This window comes from Lethenteron reissneri, chromosome 15 (assembly GCF_015708825.2).
Source record: "Lethenteron reissneri isolate LAM-NWPU_2019-01 chromosome 15, ASM1570882v1, whole genome shotgun sequence".
Taxonomy (NCBI): Eukaryota; Metazoa; Chordata; class Hyperoartia; order Petromyzontiformes; family Petromyzontidae; genus Lethenteron; species Lethenteron reissneri.
In genome coordinates, this window is record NC_083793.1 from 141915 (window position 1) to 168557 (window position 26643).

The window sequence follows — 26643 nt, forward strand, 5'->3', positions numbered from 1 at the left end:
AATGATAAAACACAGACACGAAAACAACATAGGCAGACACGTCTTTGTGTGTGTCTCTCTACATGTTGTCTGCCTATGTTGATTCAGTGTCTGTGTTTTATCATTCATTCTTACCTGATGATGGTTGCTTGTGTTGCAACCGAAACGTCGTATTTTATTATTTGATTTGATTTTCTACGTGACTTTACCGAGAGAACCAAAGAGTAATTCGTGCAGTCACGAAAGCTTCGAATCTAGTGATGTCATATAGGGCAGTCTGTGCACAAACGCCACCCTCTCTCAGCATTTCGCTTGGGAGATCATCTCTGCCCGGTGCCTTTCCTGGTCTCAGACTCCGGATCGCCTTCAGTACTTCCTCAACAGATGGCACATCAGCCAGCCACTCACAGGGGGTGACCTCTTCCAATATTTGAGGCACCGCAGCCTCAGCAGGGTTATCCCCACTTTGTGCCATGATGTTTTCCTGGCTGAGGGATTTTCCCTCCCACAGGACCTCACAGAAATGCTCAGCAAATCTGCAAACCTGTTCCTGGGGGTCGGAGATTGGATCACCGTTTTTTCCCCTAATGATGGTAATAGGTGTGGCGCTGCAGGTTACTTTTTTGATGGAGTTAAATAGTGTTTTGTGATCACGGGCCACTGAGGCAGACTCTATCTCCTCAGCAACCCGCGACCACCACCCATCCTTGTAGCGCCTTACAGCTCTCCGAACCTCCGAGCGAAGGCTGCGGTAAACCTCATTCTCTGACGTGGGATGCTGTAGCCGATAAGAGTGGGCCTGTCGCTTTTTCTCAACTAACCTGAACACCTCCTCTGTCAGCCAGGGTTTCTGGGGAGGTCTGGACCGCGTACCCAAAGCAGCCATTGCAGCTGCATGAGTCACAGTCCTAAACCTCGCCCATTTACCCTCGACATCAGGAGGAGTGGGGGACGATGCCAACCCCAGCTGCAAGCGATGATGAAATTCTCGCTTGCAACTTTCATCAGCTAACTGAGACCAGGCCACTTTTGGTTTGAATGGGGTCCTGGGTGTACACCCACCACCGGAGTAGAAGAATGGCAGGCGCAACTTACAGATGACTAGTCGATGGTCAGAGGGCAGATCAGCTCCACGGTAGGTCCTGGTGTCAAGGACATGGGCTCGCATCCGCTGGTCCGTCACTATGTAGTCCAGCAGATGTTCTTGCTTGGACCCGGCATGCATCCATGATGTTGTGTGGATGCGCCAATGCCGGAAGAGCGTGTTGGTAATTACAAGCCCATGGGCTGCACAAAAATCTAGCAGCCTCCTACCGTTGTTGTTGAGCTGATCTGGCCCATGCCTTCCAATCACTCCAGACCAGGTGCCAGCATCATGACCAACTCCGGCATTGAAGTCACCCAACAAGATGACTCTGTCCCGAGTGGCCACTTTAGCCAGCACCTGTCACAGGAGGTCATAGAAGGCATCTGACTCATCGGCATTTCCTGCATCCCTCCACGGATGTTCGTCTTCAGTGGGGGCATAAGTAACCACGACCACCACTCCTCGCCTCCGGTTGATGGGAAGGCGAGCCCAAAGTATCCTGGGGCTTACAGCTTCCCACACCTCACCGCCATGCTCCCACGCCCCCTTCATTCTTTTGTTCAAAAGAAGAGCCACACCCTGTTGTTTGGCAGCCTCCTGCCCCGAGTAGAGGACTGTCCACCCCTCATCGTGGCAGGAGCCAGAACCGGTCCACCGGACCTCCTGAATGCCACAGAGATCCAGGCGGTACCGGTCCAGCTCCCGACAGAGGAGTGGCAGCCTCTCCTCCGCAGTGAGCGTTCGAACATTTCACGTGGCCATCCGTAATGGCTTTTCGTTGTTTCTGGAGGACCCTCACTAACACACACACACTAACACACACACTCACTAACACACACTCACTAACACACACACTCACTAACACACACACTAACGCGCACTAACGCGCACTCACTAACCCGCACCCACTACCGCGCACTAACTATCGCGCACTCACTAACGCGCACTCACTAACGCACACTCACTATCGCACACTCACTAACGCACACTCACTAACACACACTCACTATCGCACACTGACTAACGCACACTCACTATCGCACACTGACTAACGCACACTCACTAACGCACACTCACTATCGCACACTCACTATCGCACACTCACTAACGCACACTCACTAACGCACACTCACTATCGCACACTCACTAACGCACACTCACTATCGCACACTCACTAACGCACACTCACTAACGCACACTGACTAACGCACACTCACTATCGCACACTCACTATCGCACACTCACTAACGCACACTCACTAACGCACACTCACTATCGCACACTCACTAACGCACACTCACTAACGCACACTGACTAACGCACTGTCACTATCGCACACTCACTAACGCACACTCACTATTGCACACTCACTATCGCACACTCACTATCGCACACTCACTAACGCACACTCACTAACGCACACTGACTAACGCACACTCACTAACGCACACTGACTAACGCACACTCACTAACGCACTCTCACTAACGCACACTCACTAACACACACTCACTAACACACACTACCGCACACTGACTAACGCACACTCACTAACGCACACTCACTAACGCACACTGACTAACGCACACTCACTAACGCACACTGACTAACGCACACTCACTAACGCACTCTCACTAACGCACACTGACTAACGCACACTCACTAACGCACACTGACTAACGCACACTCACTAACGCACTCTCACTAACGCACACTCACTAACACACACTCACTAACACACACTCACTAACGCACACTGACTAACGCACACTCACTAACACACACTCACTAACGCACACTCACTATCGCACACTCACTATCGCACACTCACTAACGCACACTCACTAACGCACACTGACTAACGCACACTCACTAACGCACACTGACTAACGCACACTCACTAACGCACTCTCACTAACGCACACTCACTAACACACACTCACTAACGCACACTCACTAACACACACTCACTAACGCACACTCACTAACGCACTCTCACTAACGCACACTGACTAACGCACACTCACTAACGCACTCTCACTAACGCACACTCACTAACACACACTAACACACACTCACTAACACGCACACACACTCACTAACGCACACTCACTAACACACACTCACTAACGCACACTCACTAACGCACTCTCACTAACGCACACTGACTAACGCACACTCACTAACGCACTCTCACTAACGCACACTCACTAACACACAATAACACACACTCACTAACACGCACACACACACTCACTAACACGCACACTCACTAACACGCACACTCACTAACACGCACACTCACTAACACACACTCACTAACACGCACACGCACACTCACTAACGCACACTCACTAACACGCACACTCACTAACACGCACACTCACTAACACGCACACTCACTAACAACAAAAAAAGACAAATATCCCCTGTATAGCCTTAACAGACTGAAGGGGCAAGTGCTGTTAGCGAGCACCTATGAAGTACAGAACGGTACACAAGGGGGTGGGTGGCCAGCACCACGCCCGACCGCCTTTGTTTCCATAGTGGCGATGTTTACGCACCGCACCGGGTACTCATTTGAGGCTGAGTCGACCTAGGGGAGGCCCAGGACCGGTTCAAATAATCGTCACTGGTGTTGGCCGTGAGCGCAGCGCGCTAGCCACTACACTACCGCTCCCCCACACTAACACACTCACTAACACACACTCACTAACAAATGTCACCCGTATAGCCTAAACAGACTGTTGGGGCAAGTGCTGTTAGCGAGCACATATGAAGGCCGGCACGGCACACGAGGGGGTGGGTGGCCAACACCACGCCCGGCCGCCTTTGTCTCCCCAGTGGCGATGTTTACACACCGCACCAGGTACTCATTTGAGGCTGAGTCGACCTAGGGGAGGCCCTGGACCGGTTCAGATAATTGTCACTGGTGGTGGCCGTGAGCAGGAATTGAACCATGGTCCCTAGGTTCGTAGCGCAGCGCGCTAACCGCTACACTACCGCTCCCCACACACACTAACACGCACACTCACTAACACGCACACTCACTAACACACACTCACTAACACACACTCACTAACACACACTCACTAACACACACTCACTAACACACACTCACTCGGAAGCTCGTTCTTCACCAACTTCTCTAATCCAGCGCTCCTTCGTCCATTCCCTCACTCACCACCCTCCTGGAAACATTCCACAAAGCGCCGTCCCTTCTCCTCCTGGTTGCCCGCAGAATATCTTCTTTGGGTGTGGTCCCAAATAACCCCAGCGTCACCACCGTGACACCTGAACGAGGACAAAGATTCCCCATATAGCCTTAACAGACCGTTGGGGCAAGTGCTGTTCGCGAGCACCCATTAAGGCCGACACGGCACACGAGGTGGTGGGTGGCCAGCACCACGGCCGATGGCTGCCGAGTGGCGATGTTTACAAATCGCCACTCGATACTCATTTGAGACCACCTCGGGGAGGCCAAGGACCGATCCAGACAATCGCCACTGCTGTTGGCCGTGGCAGGGAATCGAACTCGGATCGCAGGGTTCGGAGCGCAGCGCGCGAACCGGTGCACCACCGCTCCCCGCGAGAGGAAGACCAAGTGCTGCTGTGCGCCCTGAACAGACTGCTGCTCGCAGAAGCGCCTGCGAAGAAGAGGCCGGAACGATCGACGAGTGCGTGGGTGCCTAGGACCACGCTCGACCGCCTTTGGGGCCGTCCATAAATGACGTCACGCGCCTGGGGGGGGGGGGGTCAGACATTTGTGACGATGTGTGACGAGGGGGGGGGGGTGAGAAATGTGACGTCACATCAAAATGCGCAACTTTAAATAAATATAGACAACACGTTCTACTTAATTAAATAGACTTTTTAATAAATGTTTTCTCCTACAACATCAGAGTGCAGCGCCACATTAAATACGCACTGCAATAACAATAGTTTAAAGCGATTTGAAGCATGTTTCATTTTTGGGGGGGGCAGAGCTTTGTGACGTCATATTTGAGGGTGCGTCTGACTTTATGACGCCGTGTGACGAATGGGGGGGTCAAAAATCGGGTGACGTCATTTATGGACGGCCCCTAATTGTCTCCCTAATAGTGATGCTTATACGCCGCACCAGGCTGAGTTGATCTAGGGGAAGCCCAAGACCGTTTCACATATAATTGTCACTGGTCTTGGCCGTAGGTGGGAATCGAACTCGTGTTGCCAGGTTCGTAGGGCAGCGCGCTAACCGCTTCGCCACCGCTCCCCACGTCCCCACGTCTCCACGTCTCCGTGTACCCGCCCACACCTGCACCCCCCCCCACCACCACATGCTGCACCTGCCTCCCATTCACGTGTTCACTTTAACTCTCCCCGTGCCTCTCGCACTCTCCGTGAAGCTCTCTCCCCTCTATCTCGAGCCGGGTTTCTCTCTCCCTGTGTCTATCTACCCCCACATCTCCCTACCCGTGTCTCGCTCGGAATGGAAGACCTGTCCCCATCAAACGTCTTTGCTCCCGGTGTTTACGTCAGGATAGACCAAGAGAGGTGAGACACGAGGACACCCGGGAGACACGTGGGGTCACTCAGGGAGACACTCGAAGAGACGGGGATGTGCAGGGAGACGCCGAGACACAGGGAGCGGCAGAGATATGGGGAAACATTTACACAGGGACACAGTGAGACAAGGTGATGTAGGTAGACAGGGTGATGTAGGTAGACAGGGTGATGTAGGTAGACGAGGTGGTGTAGGTAGACAGGGTGATGTAGGTAGACAGGGTGATGTAGGTAGACAGGGTGATGTAGGTAGACGAGGTGATGTAGGTAGACAGGGTGATGTCGGTAGACAAGGTGATGTAGGTAGACGAGGTGATGTAGGTAGACAGGGTGATGTAGGTAGACGAGGTGATGTAGGTAGACAGGGTGATGTAGGTAGACAAGGTGATGTAGGTAGACGAGGTGATGTAGGTAGACAGGGTGGTGTAGGTAGACGAGGTGATGTAGGTAGACAGGGTGATGTAGGTAGACAGGGTGATGTAGGTAGACGAGGTGATGTAGGTAGACAAGGTGATGTAGGTAGACGAGGTGGTGTAGGTAGACAGGGTGATGTAGGTAGACGAGGTGGTGTAGGTAGACGAGGTGATGTAGGTAGACGAGGTGATGTAGGTAGACAGGGTGATGTAGGTAGACGAGGTGGTGTAGGTAGACGAGGTGATGTAGGTAGACAGGGTGATGTAGGTAGACAGGGTGATGTAGGTAGACAGGGTGATGTAGGTAGACGAGGTGGTGTAGGTAGACGAGGTGATGTAGGTAGACGAGGTGATGTAGGTAGACGAGGTGATGTAGGTAGACGAGGTGGTGTAGGTAGACGAGGTGACGTGTGAATGGTGTGCGTTTAAATACGGGGAGCGGTGGCGTTCAGGTTAGCGCGCTTCACTACGAATCCGGCGACCCGAGTTAGATTCGACTCAGGGCCAACACCAATGACGAGTAATGTGAGTTCACGGACATGGGCCTCCGCAAGGTCGACTCAGCCATATAAATGAGTAGTGTAGCTGGAACAGTGCATGAACATCTCTGCGGAGACAAAGGCAGCCAGGCTTGGTTCTTGCCACACCCACCCATTTGTGTACCGTCTCAGCCTTAATAGGTGCTCGCTAACATCACCTGCCCCAAGTATATTCAAGCCCATACGGGTACCAATGGGCCCATCCACACTTGGGGCGTTTCCCCCGAGCGAATCTTTGTTCGCGGAATCGAGTTTCGGCTCTCGCCGTGGCCGCGAGGAGAAGCCGCTTTTCCAGTTCTGTGGACGCGGCACGTGCCAGTGACGTCACGGGTGGAATCTGCGGGTCTCCGCGCCTCCGATCACGCGAGGGAGCGGCGTCACTTCAAGTCTTGGCGTCGCGCCACAATGTGGGGGCATTGGAAGCGGCGATGTGTTTCTTAACACGAGACATTTCATCTCGAGTCTACTGATGTGATGAAATGTGGAACACATTTGGTGAAGAACAAGCTTTTCAATGCACACACTTTTTATTTGCACTCTAAAGTACAAAATCAATTACTTTGACCCCAGAATTAATTAAATTTGAAGTTCTGAATAAAAGTGGTGTCCTTTCGATATGTTTAATTTCCTTTATGCAAGCCACCCACTTTTATTCAGTACTTCGAATGTGATTGATTCTGGGGTCAAAGTAATTATATTTTGTACTTTAGAGTGCAAATAAAACTGTGTGCATTGAAACTCGTGTTGTTTGCCTTTTAATGACCTTGCAGAGATGGCAACGAGGGCGTGCCTATGCCAACCTTGCCCACACAATCAATGGAAGCATGCGCATTGCTACTCAACAACAACAGGCTACGTAATGAAGGGTTGACAGCACGCACCACGGCTATTACAATTAGAATGACGATCTTGCCCATTGCGAAGTCGTGAAATGACACTTGGAACAACACGAGCCGCACGGGCGTTCAATGGCCGTATTTGCGATCATTGACGCACCAGACGTGAAGGTGCGACACACAGATTGCAATGCTTTAACAATGCACCCATGTGGACAGCGGTGCATATCGCGAGACCACCATATTCAACGTGCACAGATTTATCACTTTCATTTAAAGCATTTATTTGAACAATAATTAATTATTAGAACATTGTGTCGATCACGATAGGGATAACAGGGCATTTAATTGTGTGTCACCTGCTCGCTCCACTTGAGCACAGTCATGTTGCCCTCAGCGCGTCGCAACGTGCGTGGCAAAGCAAATGTGATGATACTCTTGATTCACATTATAACGATGTCATTGTTTTAGCAATAGTAGTAATTCTTATTGTAACTAGCTGGGGGGGGGGGGGGCGCAACCCGGACCCAAGGGAAGAGGTTGTTCATAACATTACACGTCACACTATCGACTCTATACAGCTCGGCTATAGTACACGCGTGATGTGTCATGTTGTTACATACCCATGCCTATCAACCTATACGGTTAACCCGTATTCTTGTACAGGGAAATTGAGTAAAAACATGTGTGTTGTCTTCCTCCGTCGTCGTGATGGGACTTTGTAGAATGAACGTTGAGATGTATCAGGGGACGGGGTGGCCAATTTGGTCTGACTTGGTCTGTCATAAGGTAGAGAGGGCACTTGCATTGGGTTGACAGCTATACACACCCTCACCGTGTGCTGTATCTGAGCTGTATACAGTACATGGTGAGGGTATTTTGGTAAAACAATGAGTGCCTATCGTCAAAGACAAGTCACGTCGGCGATTACTCGTACAAAGTGAAATCGGAGACACTGGCACGAGGCTCTCCGAGAGCTGCTCTGATTGGACGAGACGTTTTCATCGTCGCTGGGCGCGACTTTTCGAGATTTCAAAGAGGGGGAGTGAAAGGAACGAGGATTAATATTGAACGGTAAAGAAACACGAATGTCCCAGGAGCGGCGGGACCTGGACCGGTTTTTTAAAATGAAATATTGAGTCTGTGTAGACAATTTCAGCTAGTTAGGCTTGAAAGATTCCAAAGAATATAAAGCAGACAACACGGCAACTTCAATACAAGTGTGTAGTCATAATAATAACAGTGTGTAATGATAAAAGTGTGTAAAAAATGTTGCAAAGTTATATAGTAATGATACTGAATGCAAATGTCTGTATGAATAGTGCCCAGCAGGTTCTCACTGCAGTGTTTCAAGTTTAATTTATGAGGTGTCGCCCTGTGAGCCATGCGGCTCTTGAATCGGGTGCAACCGCAACAAACAAAATATGAACAGAGAACATCTTAAAGCAAATCTTCCAGAAAAAACGCTGCGTGCAAAAATCCCAGTGTGATGCAAGTCAAACAATAACAACCATAATACAATTTAGATTACCCATTTGTTTTCGAAATCACCAAAATAACGCTATAAAAACAATGTAACAACAGTAATCATAGGAACTGTGATTTTAATGTAACAATAAATGATATATATAACATGTACGACCAAACTTTGCAGCCATAGCTGGCAGCACGATACTCCCAGTGTATGATGTGTGAGTGAGTCAGTGGTAGTGTGAGTGAGTCAGTGTAAGATGTGTGAGTCAGTGTAAGATATGTGAGTGAGTCAGTGTATGATGTGTGAGTGAGTCAGTGTATGATGTGTGAGTGAGTCGGTGTATGATGTGTGAGTGAGTGTATGATGTGTGAGTGAGTGTAAGATGAGTGAGTGAGTGTAAGATGAGTGAGTGAGTCAGTGGTAGTGTGAGTGAGTGTATGATGTGTAAGTGAGTCAGTGTATGATGTGTGAGTGAGTCAGTGTATGATGTGTGAGTGAGTGTATGATGTGTGAGTGAGTGAGTGTATGATGTGTGAGTGAGTCAGTGTATGATGTGTGAGCCAGTGAGTGTATGATGTGTAAGTAAGTCAGTGTATGATGTGTGAGTGAGTGTAAGATGAGTGAGTGAGTGAGTGTATGATGTGTGAGTGAGTGTAAGATGAGTGAGTGAGTGTATGATGTGTGAGTGAGTGAGTGTATGATGTGTGAGTGAGTGTATGATGTGAGTGAGTCAGTGTATGATGTGTGAGTGAGTGTATGATGTGTGAGTGAGTGTATGATGTGTGAGTGAGTGAGTGTATGATGTGTGAGTGAGTCAGTGTATGATGTGTGAGTGAGTGAGTGTATGATGTGTGAGTGAGTCAGTGTATGATGTGTGAGTGAGTGAGTGTATGATGTGTGAGTGAGTCAGTGTATGATGTGTGAGTGAGTGTAAGATGAGTGAGTCAGTGGTAGTGTGAGTGAGTGTATGATGTGTGAGTGAGTGTATGATGTGTGAGTGAGTCGGCCTAGTAGAGACCCAGGACCGGTTCAGATAATCGTCACTGGTGTTGACCGTGAACGTGAATCGTGCCAGGGTCGCCGGGTTCGTCGCGCAACGCGGTGACTACAACACTACCAACAACAACCGCCATTCGCCACTAGGTGGTGGTGATGTCACCACGGCGCTTGTGCCTGGCTAGGTGCACGTTAAGGCCACGTGAAGTGTCGAACGCCCGCTGGCAGGTCACCGGACAGACCCAGGTGCCATGGGTCGATTGACTGAGATGACTGCCGATGCACCACCTGTGCCACCTGTGCCCCCTACTGTGCCAACAAAAAAACAACACTACCGCATCCTCCTTCATGTGCAAAGGCAAAAGGTCAGCTTGACGCACTTGCCAGTCGTATGAAGAGCTCACGCACAAGTTCTAGAGGCGTTAACAGTGAACTGGAAGACGGCCTCGAGTCTTCTCTGTGAATCTATGCCCATGTCCCCCACCCTGCATGATGGCAGCAGGAAAAAACTCTGTGTGCCTGCGCTGGTGGCGCTGGTGGCGCTGCTCGTCGGAGTGACGACGGTGGCGTGCTTGGTGGTGCTGGTGGTGAATTGCACACGCGAGCCTCCTGACAACAGCTGTGAGTGCTTGACACATGCCTGTACCTTCCAGTCACCTCCCCTCTGCCCTCCACTATCACCATCAGCTTCATCACCACCTTCACTACTGCAGTACTATGACCACCACCACCAAACCTTCATCACTACCACCACCACCATCACCACTTATCACCACAACAATCATTTCCACAACCATCAGCACCAACATCACAACAATCAACACCGTCATAACCATTGGCACTCTGTACCTCCCCAGCCCCAGGTACCTCCACACGCTTGGTTGAAACGTTCCGCTTGGCTTCCTATTACGGGGACCACATGGTCCTGCAGAGGGGACCACGCGGCGCCTTCGTGTGGGGGTTCGGGAAAGCGGGAGCCAAGGTGGTCGTGAGACTCTACAACGCGGATGAGGACTTGCTGCAGGAGCACGGGAGCAACGTGTCGGCAGGTCTCTGTCTCCGCCGAGCTGTTAACAGCTTTGTCCTGATTTGCTTTTTGCTTCATTGCTGGACCCCCCGCACCTACGACCTAATTGGTTCCTGGACGGCGGTCGCAAGTGGAGCCGTCGTAAGCCGAATCCTCATCTCCCATAGGCGCAATGTTATACATTGGGGTTCCGTTCCTGGAAACCCATTACATACCATAAAATACCGAAATTGATCACGAAAATAAGTAAAAATTACCCTAACAAACATTTATTGAAACTTAACATTACTTTATATTCTTGGGTCTCTCGGTAAAGACACGTAGATAATTTTTTTTATATTATTATTATTTTTCGTATTTCTTATTATTTGATCTATCTACGTGGCTTTACCGAAAGACCCAAGCATATGAATTCCTGCAGTAACGAAAGCTTTAAGTCAAGATTTAACATTACTTTTACAAACATTTATTCAGAAATTACATTTACAAATCCTGAAGTACTTTTCTGCACGTGCATCACATTTCCTCTTCTCAGACATAGCGAAAGGCGAACATTTTTCAAAATTTGAAGAAAAGCATTAATGATAGACGATAGTGAAGAGTGATAATGGAGTGGCAGCCAAAGAATGGAACGTGTCCAAGAAGATGTTCATCGAGCAGATGGACTAATTCAGCTCATGTGCAGGTGCTGAATGCATTGTTGCATTACAAGATCATGAGAGGTGGTGGTGGTGGTGGTGGGGGCTTGGGATAGCCTTCATCCAGCAGTGGTGCGATCACGACTGATGATGATGGTGATGATGAAAAAACAATTTCTGTCAAGCGGCACATGTCCTGACCAAAGTGGGCTATCAGTTCCCTCACGACTGGCCACAACCGGTTCTTTAGCCCACGAGTTGTCATAATTAAATCTTTGAGTTGATCAAAGGGCGAACCCTTTTCACCAAGCGACGAACGCAATAGCAGTGCTTCTTCATTCGTATGGCAGCTGATATAGATGCAGAGCAACAATTCCACACACACAGGTGGCCAAGCAGCAGAGTAGTGTATCACCTATGTCTCCTTCGTGTTTGTGCATCGGGCATTGCATCATTGTCTGTTGCATTGTCTGTTGCATTGTCTGTTGCATTATCTGTTGCATTGTCTGTTCTACATGGCCACAGCCGTACACTGGAGAGTTTTTAATTTTGCATTTGTGCATCCAATGTGAAATTAAATCCACAACAAACCAGCTGCCATGGTTTGTGTTGATGCGGTTTAGGGTGGACCATGAGCTTCGTGGAAGATCAATACAAGGGATCGTCTGCGTTGCGTCTTTCATAAGATGTTTGTTAGTTCTTTTGAACTCCAGATTTCCAAGCAAGCGCCATCGGGGTTGAATTCGCATTGTTTCAGGTTAAATGCATGGGTCCAAAAGGGCCTGCGTGACTTGAAGTGATGACTAGGGGCGTTATTGAGGTCCTGATGAATTAGAAGGGGACTGTTTTCCTCGATTTCCAGGACTTCCCGGAGGGTTGCGGTGGATGGGTGGGAGAGAGATTTGTGACAGCATAGGCAGCCAGGGTGCTGGGGTTGACTTGAAGGTTCCAGTGATACACCGCATTGCATTGTTCAGTGAGACATCAACAAGTTAAACAAGGGCAATGATTAATCAAGGACCCGAAGACTGTGTGTGTGTGTGTATGGTGAGAGGTTTTGTAGCAACGCACTGCAATACAAACCCGGCGAGTTAGATTCCCACTCACGGCCAACACCAGTGATAATGATCTCAACCAGTGTTGGGCCTTCCCTAGGTCGAATTATGTCTCAAATGAGTATCTGGCGCGGTGTGTAAACAACAGCACTGGGAAGACAAACGCAACTGTGTGTGTGGTACTGGTCACTCACCCCTTCGTGTGCCGTGCTGGTGCTAGCTAACAGAACTTGCCCAACTATCTCTTAAGTCTCGCCGGTTTGCTGTGCTGTATTGGCTCTGCAAGTAATCCAGCAGTGTGAATGGTTGGTGGATGACACAAATGTTGTGAAACGCCTTTCCCATGGGTGCCACTAAGATGCCGTACAGCAATTGTGTAGACTCCAGCTGTTCCGTCTGCATGAGGCAAAGTGTTTCCTCCTCCTCGCCCGTGTGCCTTTTCTCCAGGTGCTTCATTGTCCTGCAACTTGTAAGCGCTCATCTTCTTGGTTCTTTCGGTAAAGTCACGTAGAAGGGAAGTAATAAAATAATAAAAATAAAACATAATAAAATTAAAATTAATCTTTACCGAAAGAACCAAGAAGATGAATCCCTGCAGTCACGAAAGCTTTAAATCAAAATTGTAAGCGCTCGTTAATTGCCCGATCACACCTTCATATATAGAGGACCACGGAGCTTGGGCAATTGTTGGCTCCGGCTCATCACGTGGCTGCCTTCCTGGTTGTCGTTCCTCGTTCCCGAGTCGTTCTGTCTGTCTCTCTACACGAGTAGGCGAGTACTGTGCGGCGTGTTACTATTATTATAAGTTTATATGGTGGACATGTGTGTGTGCATGTGTGTGCATGTGTGTGTGTAGAGTCAACCAGGTGGTCCGTGACCCTAGACCCCATGGATGCTGGGGGGCCGTTCTCTCTCAATGCCACCCAGTGGAGCCCTGTCAGGAACGGCACTGGGGGGGAAGTGGCAGAGTTAGTGATCAGCGACGTCTGGTTCGGAGAAGTGTGGCTTTGCGGTGGGCAAAGCAACATGCAGATGACTGTAAAGCAGGTAAAGAGGTTTCGCTTCATCACAAACCACTTGTCCAGCACTTCCCCCACCCCCACCCAGGCCTCAGAACATGCTGCAGATAGAGCCCGCCCTAGCCACCATCACCCTTCGTTTGCTGTGACAACATAATAGCTGTGTCTATTCTCCCCGTGTCTCTGTATCTGCATGTCCGCATGTCTCTGTGTCTGCGTGTCCTCATGTCTCTGTATCGGCGTGTCTCCGTGTCTGTCCCCATCTCCCTGTGTCTGTGTGTCCCCATCTCCCTGTGTCTGCGTGTCCTCATCCCCCTGTGTAAATTTCGATTTAAAGCTTTCGTGACTGCAGGGATTCATCTTCTTCTTCTTGGTTCTTTCGGTAAATTCACGTAGAAGGGAAGTAATAAAATAATAAATAAATAAATAATAAAAATAAAAAGCTTATATATAAGCTCCTATCTTGGCATTGTCTCATTCTTCACCTGAGGACGGCTGCTTGCGTTGTGGCCGAAACGTCGTGAGAATTGTTTTATTATGTTTTATTTTTATTATTTTATTACTTCCCTTCTACGTGACTTTACCGAAAGAACCAAGAAGATGACTCCCTGTGCAACTGCGTGTCTCCGTGTCTCCGTGTCTGCGTGTCCCCATGTCCCTGTGTCTGCGTGTCTACGTGTCTCTGTGTCTGCGTGTTTCAGTGTCTCTGTGTCTGCGTGAACTCTCTGATCCGTTCCCAATCACAAACGGGGTGAAGCAAGGCTGCGTTTTAGCGCCAACGCTCTTCAGCATGGTGTTTTCTGCCATGCTGCAAGACTCATTCCAGAACCACAACACTGGGATTAACTTCATCTACCGTTTTGACGGTGGGCTATTCAATCTGGGGAGGATGCAAGCCAAAACTAGAGTGGAGGAAATCACTGTTCGAGAACTTTTGTTTGCTGATGACTGTGCTCTGGCTGCTGACTCAAATAAAGATCTACAGGACAGTATGGACCACCTCTCCTCAGCCTGCAACAACTTCGGCCTAACAATCAGCACAAAGAAGACTGAAGTCCTATACCAACCTGCTCCTGGGAAACCCTACACTGAGCCAACCATCTTTGTGAATGGGCAAAAGCTTTCAGCCGTTGACAAGTTTACTTACCTTGGTAGTACACTGTCTCGCGCTGTGCACATAGATGATGAAGTTAACATCAGGATTGTCAAGGCCAGTGCAGCATTTGGACGTCTACGTGACTCGGTATGGGAAAGGACTGGCATCAAGCAGGAGACAAAACTGAAGGTCTACCGGGCTGTTGTCTTACCAACTCTTCTGTATGGGTGCGAAGCCTGGACAGTTTACCAGCGCCATGCCAAGAAATTGAATCATTTCCACTTGAGCTGTCTGAGGAAACTGCTGAGGATCAAGTGGCAAGACAGAATCCCTGACACGGAAGTCCTCAGCAAGGCAAATATCCCCAGCATCTACACCTTGCTTGCGAAGGAACAGCTTAGATGGACTGGCCACGTGACCAGAATGCCATACGCGAGACTTCCAAAACAAGTCTTCTTTGGCGAGCTGAGGAATGGCAAGCGAGCACAAGGTGGCCCCAAAAAGCGCTACAAGGACACCCTTAAAGCTTCCTTGAAGAGCTTTGGATTCGACCTGAAAAGCTGGGAATCCCTAGCACAGGACCGACCTGCCTGGAGAAGAAAAGTACAGGACGGTGCAGTCCTCTGTGAGAGTAGGAGACGCTCCTGTGCTATCTTGAAGAGGCAGCAGCGCAAATCTACCAAGGAAGGACGTGTGGCTGCACCTCAGAGCTCTACATCCTCCCTTACCTGTCCAGTGTGCCACAGGGAATTCCGGGCTCGGATTGGCCTCTTCAGCCATCTGCGCACTCATCAAACCCCAACAAAATGACAAACGTGCCATGGTCATCATCAACTTTGATGGACGAACAAGAAGAAGAAGAAGTGTCTGCGTGTCACTGTGTCTCCGTGTCCCCATCTCCCTGTGTCTGCGTGTCCCCATCTCCCTGTGTAACTCCGTGTCTCTGTGTCTGCGTGTCCCCATCTCCCTGTGTAACTCCGTGTCTCTGTGTCTGCGTGTCCCCATCTCCCTGTGTAACTCCGTGTCACTGTGTCTCCGTGTCCCCATCTCCCTGTGTCTGCGTGTCCCCATCTCCCTGTGTAACTCCGTGTCTCTGTGTCTGCGTGTCCCCATCTCCCTGTGTAACTCCGTGTCACTGTGTCTCCGTGTCCCCATCTCCCTGTATCTGTGTGTCCGCATCTCCCTGTGTAACTCCGTGTCTCTGTGTCTCCGTGTCCCCATCTCCCTGTGTCTGTGTGTCCGCATCTCCCTGTGTAACTCCGTGTCTCTGTGTCTGCGTGTCCCCATCTCCCTGTGTCTGTGTGTCCGCATCTCCCTGTGTAACTCCGTGTCTCTGTGTCTGCGTGTCCCCATCTCCCTGAGTAACTCCGTATCTCTGTGTCTGCATGTCCCCATCTCCCTGTGTAACTCCGTGTCTCTGTGTCTGCGTGTCCCCATCTCCCTGAGTAACTCCGTATCTCTGTGTCTGCATGTCCCCATCTCCCTGTGTAACTCCGTGTCACTGTGTCTCCGTGTCCCCATCTCCCTGTGTCTGCATGTCCCCATCTCCCTGTGTAACTCCGTGTCTCTGTGTCTGTGTGTCCGCATCTCCCTGTGTAACTCCGTGTCTCTGTGTCTGCGTGTCCCCATCTCCCTGAGTAACTCCGTATCTCTGTGTCTGCATGTCCCCATCTCCCTGAGTAACTCCGTATCTCTGTGTCTGCGTGTCCCCATCTCCCTGTGTAACTCCGTGTCTCTGTGTCTGCGTGTCCCCATCTCCCTGTGTAACTCCGTGTCTCTGTGTCTGCGTGTCCCCATCTCCCTGTGTAACTCCGTGTCTCTGTGTCTGCGTGTCCCCATCTCCCTGTGTAACTCCGTGTCTCTGTGTCTGCGTGTCCCCATCTCCCTGTGTAACTCCGTGTCTCTGTGTCTGCGTGTCCCCATCTCCCTGTGTCTGTGTGTCCGCATCTCCCTGTGTAACTCCGTGTCACTGTGTCTCCGTGTCCCCATCTCCCTGTGTCTGTGTGTCCGCATCTCCCTGTGTAACTCCGTGTCTCTGTGTCTGCGTGTCCCCATCTCCCTGAGTAACTCCGTATCTCTGTGTCTGCATGTCCCCATCTCCCTGTGTAACTCCGTGTCTCTGTGTCTGCGTGTCCCCATCTCCCTGTGTCTGTGTGTCCGCATCTCCCTGTGTAACTCCGTGTCTCTGTGTCTGCGTGTCCCCATCTCCCTGTGTAACTCCGTGTCTCTGTGTCTGCGTGTCCCCATCTCCCTGTGTCTGTGTGTCCGCATCTCCCTGTGTAACTCCGTGTCACTGTGTCTCCGTGTCCCCATCTCCCTGTGTCTGTGTGTCCGCATCTCCCTGTGTAACTCCGTGTCTCTGTGTCTGCGTGTCCCCATCTCCCTGAGTAACTTCGTATCTCTGTGTCTGCATGTCCCCATCTCCCTGTGTAACTCCGTGTCTCTGTGTCTGCGTGTCCCCATCTCCCTGTGTAACTCCGTGTCTCTGTGTCTGCGTGTCCCCATCTCCCTGTGTAACTCCGTGTCTCTGTGTCTGCGTGTCCCCATCTCCCTGTGTAACTCCGTGTCTCTGTGTAACTGCATGTCCCCATCTCCCTGTGTAACTCCGTGCCTCTGTGTCTGCGTGTCCCCATCTCCCTGTGTAACTGCGTGTCTCCGTGTCTCTGTGTAACTGCGTGTCCCCGTGTCCAGGTCGTGAATGCAAGTTGGGAGCTGGCTCAAGCCGCCGACTTTTCTCTCGTCCGCCTGTTCGCAGTCTCCCTGAACGGGTCGCTGCAGCCCCTCGCCGACTTCACGTCGGTCGCACTCCCCTGGAGTCTCCCCACAGCTGGTGAGCGCTCATCACCGCTCTGAGTTTCACACGGACAGTCCAATGATTGGCACCTGTGTGGCAAGAATTTTATTATATTGAGATATGGTACCAGTATTGTGTTGAAATCTATCGCAGGAAACTACAGTGGTGATATTATCGACCGCAGCTGACTGAGAAGTGTCCCGGTTCGCTCAGTGGTGCGGACGGTGAGCTTGTTCGCTGTGTCTATGGGACCCTTTGTGCCGCTATCAGGGTGATACAAACAAACCGAAGACTTTACTTGAAGGCACATCCACTCACAGGCCATCAATTGTGCAACCAATTTGCTCTCAAAAATGTGCAATGCATTCGCACCAACAGCCAACGTTGGTCGTGAATACCTCTCCCAGGTAGACGAGCCCCGGAATGAGTGCTTGGGGCAGTGTACAAATGTCACCATGAGGCAAAGGCGTAGCTGGGTGTGGTACTGGCCAACCACATCATGTGCCGTGTCAGCCTTAATAGGTGCTCGCTAATGGCACTTGCATAACCAGTCTGTTAGAGGTTACACGGGGAATCTTTGTCGAAACCTGTGTGTGTCTGTCTCTCTGTGTTTCTAGACCGTCTGGGCATGGGAGAATACACCGTCTTCTCAGCCGTCTGTTGGTTCTTTGGTAGGAACCTACACCTGACTCTGAGGGTCCCCGTGGGATTGGTGCAGTCCTGCTGGGGTGGCACCTTCATCGAATCCTGGTCCTCACCCCGAGCCCTCACACACTGCGGAATCAACGCACAGCCTCAAAGCAAGTACGTGTAATGGGGAAATGCGTGGTCTCACACGGAAACCCATTGACTTGCACAGAGACCCATAGACCCTCATAGGGGACATACAGACCCATAAAGTCTATGGGTGATTGTTTAAAGGCTATTTGCCATGTCGCTCCAGAGCCAAGCCACGATACTCTGGCCTCACAACACATCTGCGTCCGACTCAGGGCCAAGCATCACCTCCACGCGTCTCCACTCATTTACTGCGTGTGACGTCGGCAATACAGCTCAGTTTTGCAGTGGAAAATAGTTATCAGAGGCAACTGAATCACTCGTGGCAATTGACTATTTTAAGTTACCAAAAATTGCAATTGAAATGTTTATATATTTTATCATCTACTGTACGTCTGGAAGGAGCAAAGTTGTTCAACTTCAGTGCACTCACTATAAGCCTTTTCTAGTCTAATTATGTTTGTAAGCTTATCAGCATGGCACTGGCAGACGCCACCTCATTGGATGCTGTAACGGCATTCATAGGAGCTCGCTGACAGCATTTATCCCAAAAGTCTGTGTAGGCTATACCAGGGATCTCTGTCTTTTAATGTAGTGATCGACTGGAACCAACAGTGCTGTGGAACGCAATGATTAACCCTCTGCTCAATATGAGCCTCAAAGGGGTCATCTGGTACCAAGGTCAGTGACATACATTAACACATAAACGTAAATTAAACAACAGATGCCATTCGCCACTTAGTGGTGGTGAAGTCACCACGGCGCTTGTGCTAGGCCAGGTGCACTTTGAGGCTATCACAATACGTGTAATGAGGCTCAGTGGCAGGAGGTCATTGGACAGACGCAGGTGCCATGGGTTGATTGAGATGACTGGCAGATGCACCACCTGTGCCCCCGAATGTGCCAACTCGCTGCATTTTATCCATCCAGTATTTTGCTCATTGTTGTGAGCATCACTTTTCCTCCCTCTGTTGTTGGAAGGTGACTGCATTCAACTACTCATGAGTATCATTGATAATCATGTGCAAAATATAAACTCACTACTCTACAAGACGTCTGGAAAAAATCTTAGCAAGATGCAGCACGTGTCGTGATGGGTACTGCAAGATCCGACCGTGTCCGCCCGCTACTCACCGAGCTGCATTTGTTTACGGTTGCTGAATACATTCCACAAATGAACCACAATACTTTGCTGATCTCATCAAGGGGCATAAACCATCATGCTAACTCCGGTCATCCTCGCAGTAACTTTTGGCTTGCCATCGAACAAAGATGGTTACCGCATCGCGTACTTCAGATGCGCTTCTGCGGTCGTCTGGACCGACCTTTCAATATTAGGAAGCCACTGGAGCTATGATGCACTTTTAAATCTCGATTGGAAACAAATATTTTAGAACTGATTTTTGCGTTTAGTTTGTTGTCCTTCCCCACACCTCCGATGAGCATGGTTGGCTATGTATGGTGCGAAAGAAGTTCAACATACATGTGCCACTCTAGATGCACATCTCTCTTCCTTGTTCCTTGAGCAGGTGAAAGCAACACTGGGCACAACACTGACCTCTACAACTGCAGCTTCCCGGCCATGATTAACGACTGGCGTCAGGGATTCTCCATAGCCACCAATGGCAACACAGACCCGCTTCTGCCATTTGGATTTGCGCAGGTGAGAAGTTAAACCATCCAGCAGTGGATTCGTCATGGCTGCAAATAACGACCGGCATGACTGGGATGTCTGGCTTAATTACCATGGCATGGCTGAAAAAGCTTATCCTTTTAGTGCTTGTTTTTTTTTACCAACTTTTGGGAAACTCTTTGATTAATGTGTTTAGATTTGTCAAGGGTGAGTCCCTAATAGCAATACAACTTTACACTAAAGTTTGTATCATATTGGACCATCTTTATCAGAATTATCTCTCTCTGCCCAAGTTTATCTCCCATGTCTCATTCAACATCTTTCTCCCCTGGTCTCTCTCCTCGAATCTCTCCCTGTCTGTTCCTGTCTCTCGCCCCGATATCGCTCAACATCTCTCTTTCTTTCTCTTTCTGCGTAACTCCTCGTATCTGTCTCCCGGCGTCTCTCTACCGTTGTCTTTAGATCTCCACCAGTAACCCAGGTGACAACACGGACTCGTATCCACGCATTCGCTGGCACCAGTCTGCAGACTACGGTTTCTCCCCCAACTCGCGAATGCCCAAAACCTTCATGGCCGTGACCATCGACTTGTGTGACCGCAACTCCAACTACGGGTGGTGAGTGGCTGACTTAAGCATCGTGCTCCCTGACTCCCCTCCCTTTACTTTCCCCTATCCAGCCAGTTGAATTACTTGGGCAGTTTCAATGCCCGTGTTATTTGATTTGGTTTTGGCATCCAATGCCCTGTTGATTTGTGCATCATTGTAACCGTTCATTTGAGGCGCTTCTTTAACGTGTTTAATTTCACTTCTCAGACTATCACCATCTGACACTTTCTTAGCGCGATGAATGAGCGTCTTGATAAGAGCAGATTTCTGTGCGGGGCGATGGTGTGACTGCATTCAGATAGGCGTCAGTGTGCATTTTCTTTCGGTAAATGCTGTGTTAAATCTTGACTTAAAGCTCTCGTGACTGCAGGAATTCATATTCTTTGGGTCTTTCGGTAAAGTCACGTAGAGAGGTTTATTGAAATAACAAACCTCCTTTTCCTGATGACCGCTTGTGTTGCGATCGAAATGTCGCAGTTTTTTGTTATTTTTGTAATTCCAATGAACCTATCTACGTGACTTCACCGAAAGACCCAAAGAATATGAAATGCTGTGTTATTTTGCCATTTCCACTACGTCCAAGCAGAATATCCAGAAATGGTAGAGTTCTGTCAGCTTCCACTTCCATGGTGAACTGGGTGGATGGGTTTTGCGAGTTGAGATGATTGAGAAGTTAGTTAAGTGCATCTTTGCCATGTGGCCAGACTACCAATGTGTCATCCACATATCTAAACCAAGTAGAGGGTTTTCGTGTGCTTGAAGCTATTGCTTTTGTTTAAAAATTTCCACGTACAAATTCGCTATCACAGGAGAGCCCATTGCTGCTCCTCCCTTTTGATTATAGAAGTCATCTTTCCAAAAGAATAGGTGTTCTTTAGACAGTGTTCAGCTAGTCTTGGTATATCTTTGGCTAAACCTATGTTTATTACCAAAGTGTCGAGTAATTTAATTTAATTGTTGACCGGAACCCTCGTGAACAGAGAAGTCCCATCAAAACATACGAGAATACCATTAGGGTTAAGCTTAATATCTTTATACTCATACTCTTTGGTTCTTTTGGTAAAGTCACGTAGGTAGAAAATAATAGATCACAACGTTTCTATCGCAACAGAAGCGACCGTCACCAAGTGAGACAATCACAGCAGGGAAACTGCTGAAGCAGGCGAGGGCGCTGCCGTGACACGAGGCTATATAGGGGAGGGTAAGGGGGCGGGGCTAGAGGTGGGGGAGAGGGGGGGCGGGGGCTATATAGGGGAGGGTAAGGGGGCGGGGCTAGAGGTGGGGGAGAGAGGGGGCGGGGCTATATAGGGGAGGGTAAGGGGGCGGGGCTAGAGGTGGGGGAGAGAGGGGGCGGGGCTATATAGGGGAGGGTAAGGGGGCGGGGCTAGAGGTGGGGGAGAGGGGGGCGGGGCTATATAGGGGAGGGTAAGGGGGCGGGGCTAGAGGTGGGGGAGAGAGGGGGCGGGGGCTATATAGGGGAGGGTAAGGGGGCGGGGCTAGAGGTGGGGGAGAGAGGGGGCGGGGCTATATAGGGGAGGGTAAGGGGGCGGGGCTAGAGGTGGGGGAGAGGGGGGCGGGGCTATATAGGGCAGGGTAAGGGGGCGGGGCTAGAGGTGGGGGAGAGGGGGGGCGGGGCTATATAGGTAGGGTAAGTGGGTGGGGCTAGAGGTGGGGGAGAGAGGGGGCGGGGCTAGAGATGGGAGAGGGGGGCGGGGCTAGAGGTGGAGGAGAGAGGGGGCGGGGCTAGAGGTGGGGGAGAGAGGGGGCGGGGCTAGAGATGGGAGAGGGGGGCGGGGCTAGAGGTGGGGGGGGAGAGGGGGCGGGGCTAGAGATGTGAGAGAGGGGGCGGGGCTAGAGATGGGGGCGGGGCTAGAGATGGGAGAGAGGGGGCGGGGCTAGAGATGGGAGAGAGGGGGGCGGGGCTAGAGGTGGGAGAGAGGGGGCGGGGCTAGAGATGGGAGAGGGGGGGCGGGGCTAGAGGTGGGAGAGGGGGGGCGGGGCTAGAGGTGGGAGAGGGGGGGCGGGGCTAGAGGTGGGAGAGGGGGGGCGGGGCTAGAGGTGGGAGAGGGGGGGCGGGGCTAGAGATGGGAGAGGGGGGCGGGGCTAGAGGTGGGAGAGAGGGGGCGGGGCTAGAGGTGGGAGAGGGGGGCGGGGCTAGAGGTGGGAGAGGGGGGGCGGGGCTAGAGATGGGAGAGGGGGGCGGGGCTAGAGGTGGGAGAGAGGGGGGCGGGGCTAGAGATGGGAGAGGGGGGCGGGGCTAGAGGTGGGAGAGGGGGGCGGGGCTAGAGGTGGGGGAGAGAGGGGGCGGGGCTAGAGATGGGAGAGAGGGGGCGGGGCTAGAGATGGGGGCGGGGCTAGAGATGGAGAGAGGGGGCGGGGCTAGAGATGGGAGAGAGGGGGCGGGGCTAGAGATGGGAGAGAGGGGGCGGGGCTAGAGATGGGAGAGAGGGGGCGGGGCTAGAGATGGGAGAGAGGGGGCGGGGCTAGAGATGGGGGCGGGGCTAGAGATGGGAGAGAGGGGGCGGGGCTAGAGATGGGAGAGAGGGGGCGGGGCTAGAGATGGAAGAGAGGGGGCGGGGCTAGAGATGGGAGAGAGGGGGCGGGGCTAGAGATGGGAGAGAGGGGGCGGGGCTAGAGATGGGAGAGAGGGGGCGGGGCTAGAGATGGGAGAGAGGGGGCGGGGCTAGAGATGGGAGAGAGGGGGGGGAGTCGGAGAGGTCGCCAGATAGAAAAATGATCTAAAAAATCACGACGTTTCTCTTTAACTATGTTTACGAGATGATGAATGTATGTGGCAGAGTCGATTGTACTATGGGTATTAATGGTACATCGGGTTTGTGAATTTTTGGTAGCCCATAAAGTCTGGGTGGTTTTACGCCCTTGATTTGATCAGGTATTGCTCTTCCTTGGGAATTGATGACTTGGCAATGATTGCTGTTGTTTTACGTTCCAAAGTGTTGGTTGGGTCTCGTCTAATTTTAAGGTAGGTACCTTCATCAAGTAAATCTTTGATTTATTATCGTATTCCTCACGGGGCATCACAACAGTTGATTGGCCCTTATAAGCAGCAAGAATTTGGATATCTGTATTTGCTCTCAATTCTCTTAAAGCTTTGGTCTCACTGAAACTAATATTTGTTCTTGTAAATCTACTGTTCTCAATCATTTTGGCAACCTCATGCCTAATAATCTCAGCTTGATTGTGGGAGCTGTCTCACTGCTGATTCCACTTCAGCAATTATCTCTGACCGCGGAATTAGCCGATCTCAAAAAATATCTTAAAGTCTGCGATTTTTCTGCAGATAGTTTGATCTCTGTCCCCGCAGGCAACAGGAGTTGCCGAGAACTACGGCGTGTGCCATGTGAAATCCCGTTCACCCGCAAATTTGCTTGTGTTATTAGAAAGTGTCCATCATTTTTCAATTGCGTCAACACGAAATTTCGTAAACCAAAGGTTCATAAATCTAGGGATACTTGAATATAATGTAGTGTATAGTAGTGTAGTATATAGTGTAGTGTAGTATATAGTGTAGTATATAATGTAGTGTATAGTAGTGTAGTGTATAGTGTAGTATATAATGTAGTGTATAGTAGTGTAGTATATAGTGTAGTGTATAGTAGTGTAGTATATAATGTAGTGTAGTGTATAGTGTAGTATATAATGTAGTGTATAGTAGTGTAGTATATAGTGTAGTGTAGTATATAGTGTAGTATATAATGTAGTGTATAGTAGTGTAGTGTATAGTGTAGTATATAATGTAGTGTATAGTAGTGTAGTATATAGTGTAGTGTATAGTAGTGTAGTATATAATGTAGTGTAGTGTATAGTGTAGTATATAATGTAGTGTATAGTAGTGTAGTATATAGTGTAGTGTAGTATATAGTGTAGTATATAATGTATTGTATAGTAGTGTAGTGTATAGTGTAGTATATAATGTAGTGTATAGTAGTGTAGTATATAGTGTAGCGTAGTATATAGTGTAGTATATAATGTAGTGTATAGTAGTGTATAGTGTAGTATATAATGTAGTGTATAGTAGTGTAGTATATAATGTAGTGTAAAGTAGTGTAGTAGATAATGTAGTGTATAGTAGTGTAGTATATAATGAAGTGTATAGTAGTGTAGTATATAGTGTAGTGTAGTATATAATGTAGTGTATAGTAGTGTAGTATATAATGTAGTGTATAGTAGTCTAGTATATAATGTAGTGTATAGTAGTGTAGTAAATAGTGTAGTGTATAGTAGTGTAGTATATAGTGTAGTGTAGTATATAATGTAGTGTATAGTAGTGTAGTATATAGTGTAGTGTAGTATATAGTGTAGTATATAATGTAGTGTATAGTAGTGTAGTGTATAGTGTAGTATATAATGTAGTGTATAGTAGTGTAGTATATGATGTAGTGTATAGTAGTGTAGTATATAATGAAGTGTATAGTAGTGTAGTATATAATGTAGTGTATAGTAGTGTAGTATACAATGTAGTGTATAGTAGTGTAGTGTATGGCGCAGTGTATAGTAGAAGCAGTATATAGTGTAGTGTATAGTGGTGTAGTATATGGTGCAGTGTAGAGTAGTGCAGTATATAATGTAGTGGAGTGTACAGTAATGTAGAAAATAATGTCGTGCAGGATATAGTTGTGTAGTATAAAATATAGTGTAGTGTAGGAGATCATGTGTTGTTGTGTATTGTAATATAGAGTATAACGTAGTGTAGTATATAATATAGTTTACTGTACAGAAATGTAGAATATAATGTTGTGTAGTGTATAGTTGTGTAGAGTAGTGTATAATATATCTCTCTGTACAGGATCCACCCGCGCTACAAGAAGGAGGTTGCCTCCCGTCTGCTGCTGGGTGCGATGGCCGTTGCCTACAATGACAGTTCCTCCATATTCCAGGGGCCCTTCCCAGAATTGGCCACTGTGAACCTCACAACCCAGATGCTCGTCATCAGATATGGACAGACGCTGAGCCACCGCAATGACGGACGGGGCGAATTTCAGGTCAGAGGTCATGTTCCATGATACCATAAGATACAATATCAATTATCGCGTTATCAGTACTTTTCTCTACTTCCAGTACGAATACAGATTGTCTATTGTTCAAATGCAGTTCACTCCACATTATCCTACTACACGTTTTCTCATCATTGTATAATCATAATCTCTCCTCTTTCTCTCTCCTCTACTCTCCCTGCTCCCATCTCCTCTCTGAACCACTACCCTCTTTTCCCCTCCCCTTCCCTCCTCTCCCCCTTCTCTGTCATCTCTTCTTCATCGCAGATCTGCTGTTCCCAAGTCCTCGGTCAGTGTCTCGACCCAGATTGGCACCAAGCCCCAATCGTCTCTGTACAAGCGCAGAGTGTCTTCCTCAACATCTCCACCTGCATCAACACCAGCAGGGCCGTGACGTCCGTCCGTTACGCTTGGTCCAACTGGCCGTGCGAACTCCATGCTTGTGCTCTCTATGGAGTGGGGCCCACCGCACTACCAGCACCCCCCTTCATAAAGGCCGTGCCGTCGGAGGGGGTTTACATCGGCAGTCCCGCGGGGGTTCCTAACGGCCGTGTTGATGGGGCCCATAATGGCCGTGTTGGGGGGCTGATAATGGCCGCGTTGGTGGGGTTCACAATGGTCATGTCGGTGGGTTTATGCCATGGCCTCTAAGCTGTCCCTCCTCCGGTGGAGTTTGCGGGACCTTGGCTTGGGTCACCACCTTTCTCAGAGACCAAGACTGTAATATATATTGCGAGGTCAACACTACAGAGTATAACCACAATTAAATTCCACATAATCCCTGGACCAAATGTCAGTATAAATCAATTCTTGTCACGCGAACACAGATGCCAATATCCAGACATGTGGCAACTCTGTTAGGTGCATGAGTGGGCAAGCAGTTTGTGGTGTACTGATTTGCTAAATACAGTGAGGGAAAAAAGTATTTGATCCCCTGCTGATTTTGTACGTTTGGCCACTGACAAAGAAATGATCAGTCTGTAATTTTAATGGTAGGTTTATTTTAACAGTGAGAGACAGAATAACAACAACAAAAATCCAGAAAAACGCATGTCAAAAATGCTATAAATTGATTTGCATTTTAATGAGGGAAATAAGTATTTGACCCCTCTGTAAA

At 49.4% G+C, this 26643-nt stretch overlaps 1 protein-coding gene across 2 annotated transcripts; it reads left to right on the plus strand.

Annotated features, from left to right (window-relative positions):
• Positions 1 to 5394: 5394 nt before the first annotated feature.
• On the plus strand, positions 5395 to 26643 carry LOC133342536 (sialate O-acetylesterase-like). 2 transcript variants are annotated; one of them, XM_061551699.1, is made up of 11 exons: positions 5395 to 5597; positions 10364 to 10485; positions 10722 to 10913; positions 13441 to 13631; positions 17391 to 17529; positions 18111 to 18297; positions 18866 to 18951; positions 19800 to 19933; positions 20366 to 20520; positions 25319 to 25514; positions 25794 to 26643. In XM_061551699.1, exons 1-11 carry the CDS (start codon positions 5533 to 5535, stop codon positions 26175 to 26177), a joined length of 1851 nt encoding a protein of 616 aa, XP_061407683.1. In that variant the 5' UTR covers positions 5395 to 5532; the 3' UTR covers positions 26178 to 26643. The 2 variants fall into 2 exon arrangements, with proteins under 2 accessions (XP_061407683.1, XP_061407684.1); XM_061551700.1 differs by having other exon boundaries at positions 10367 to 10485.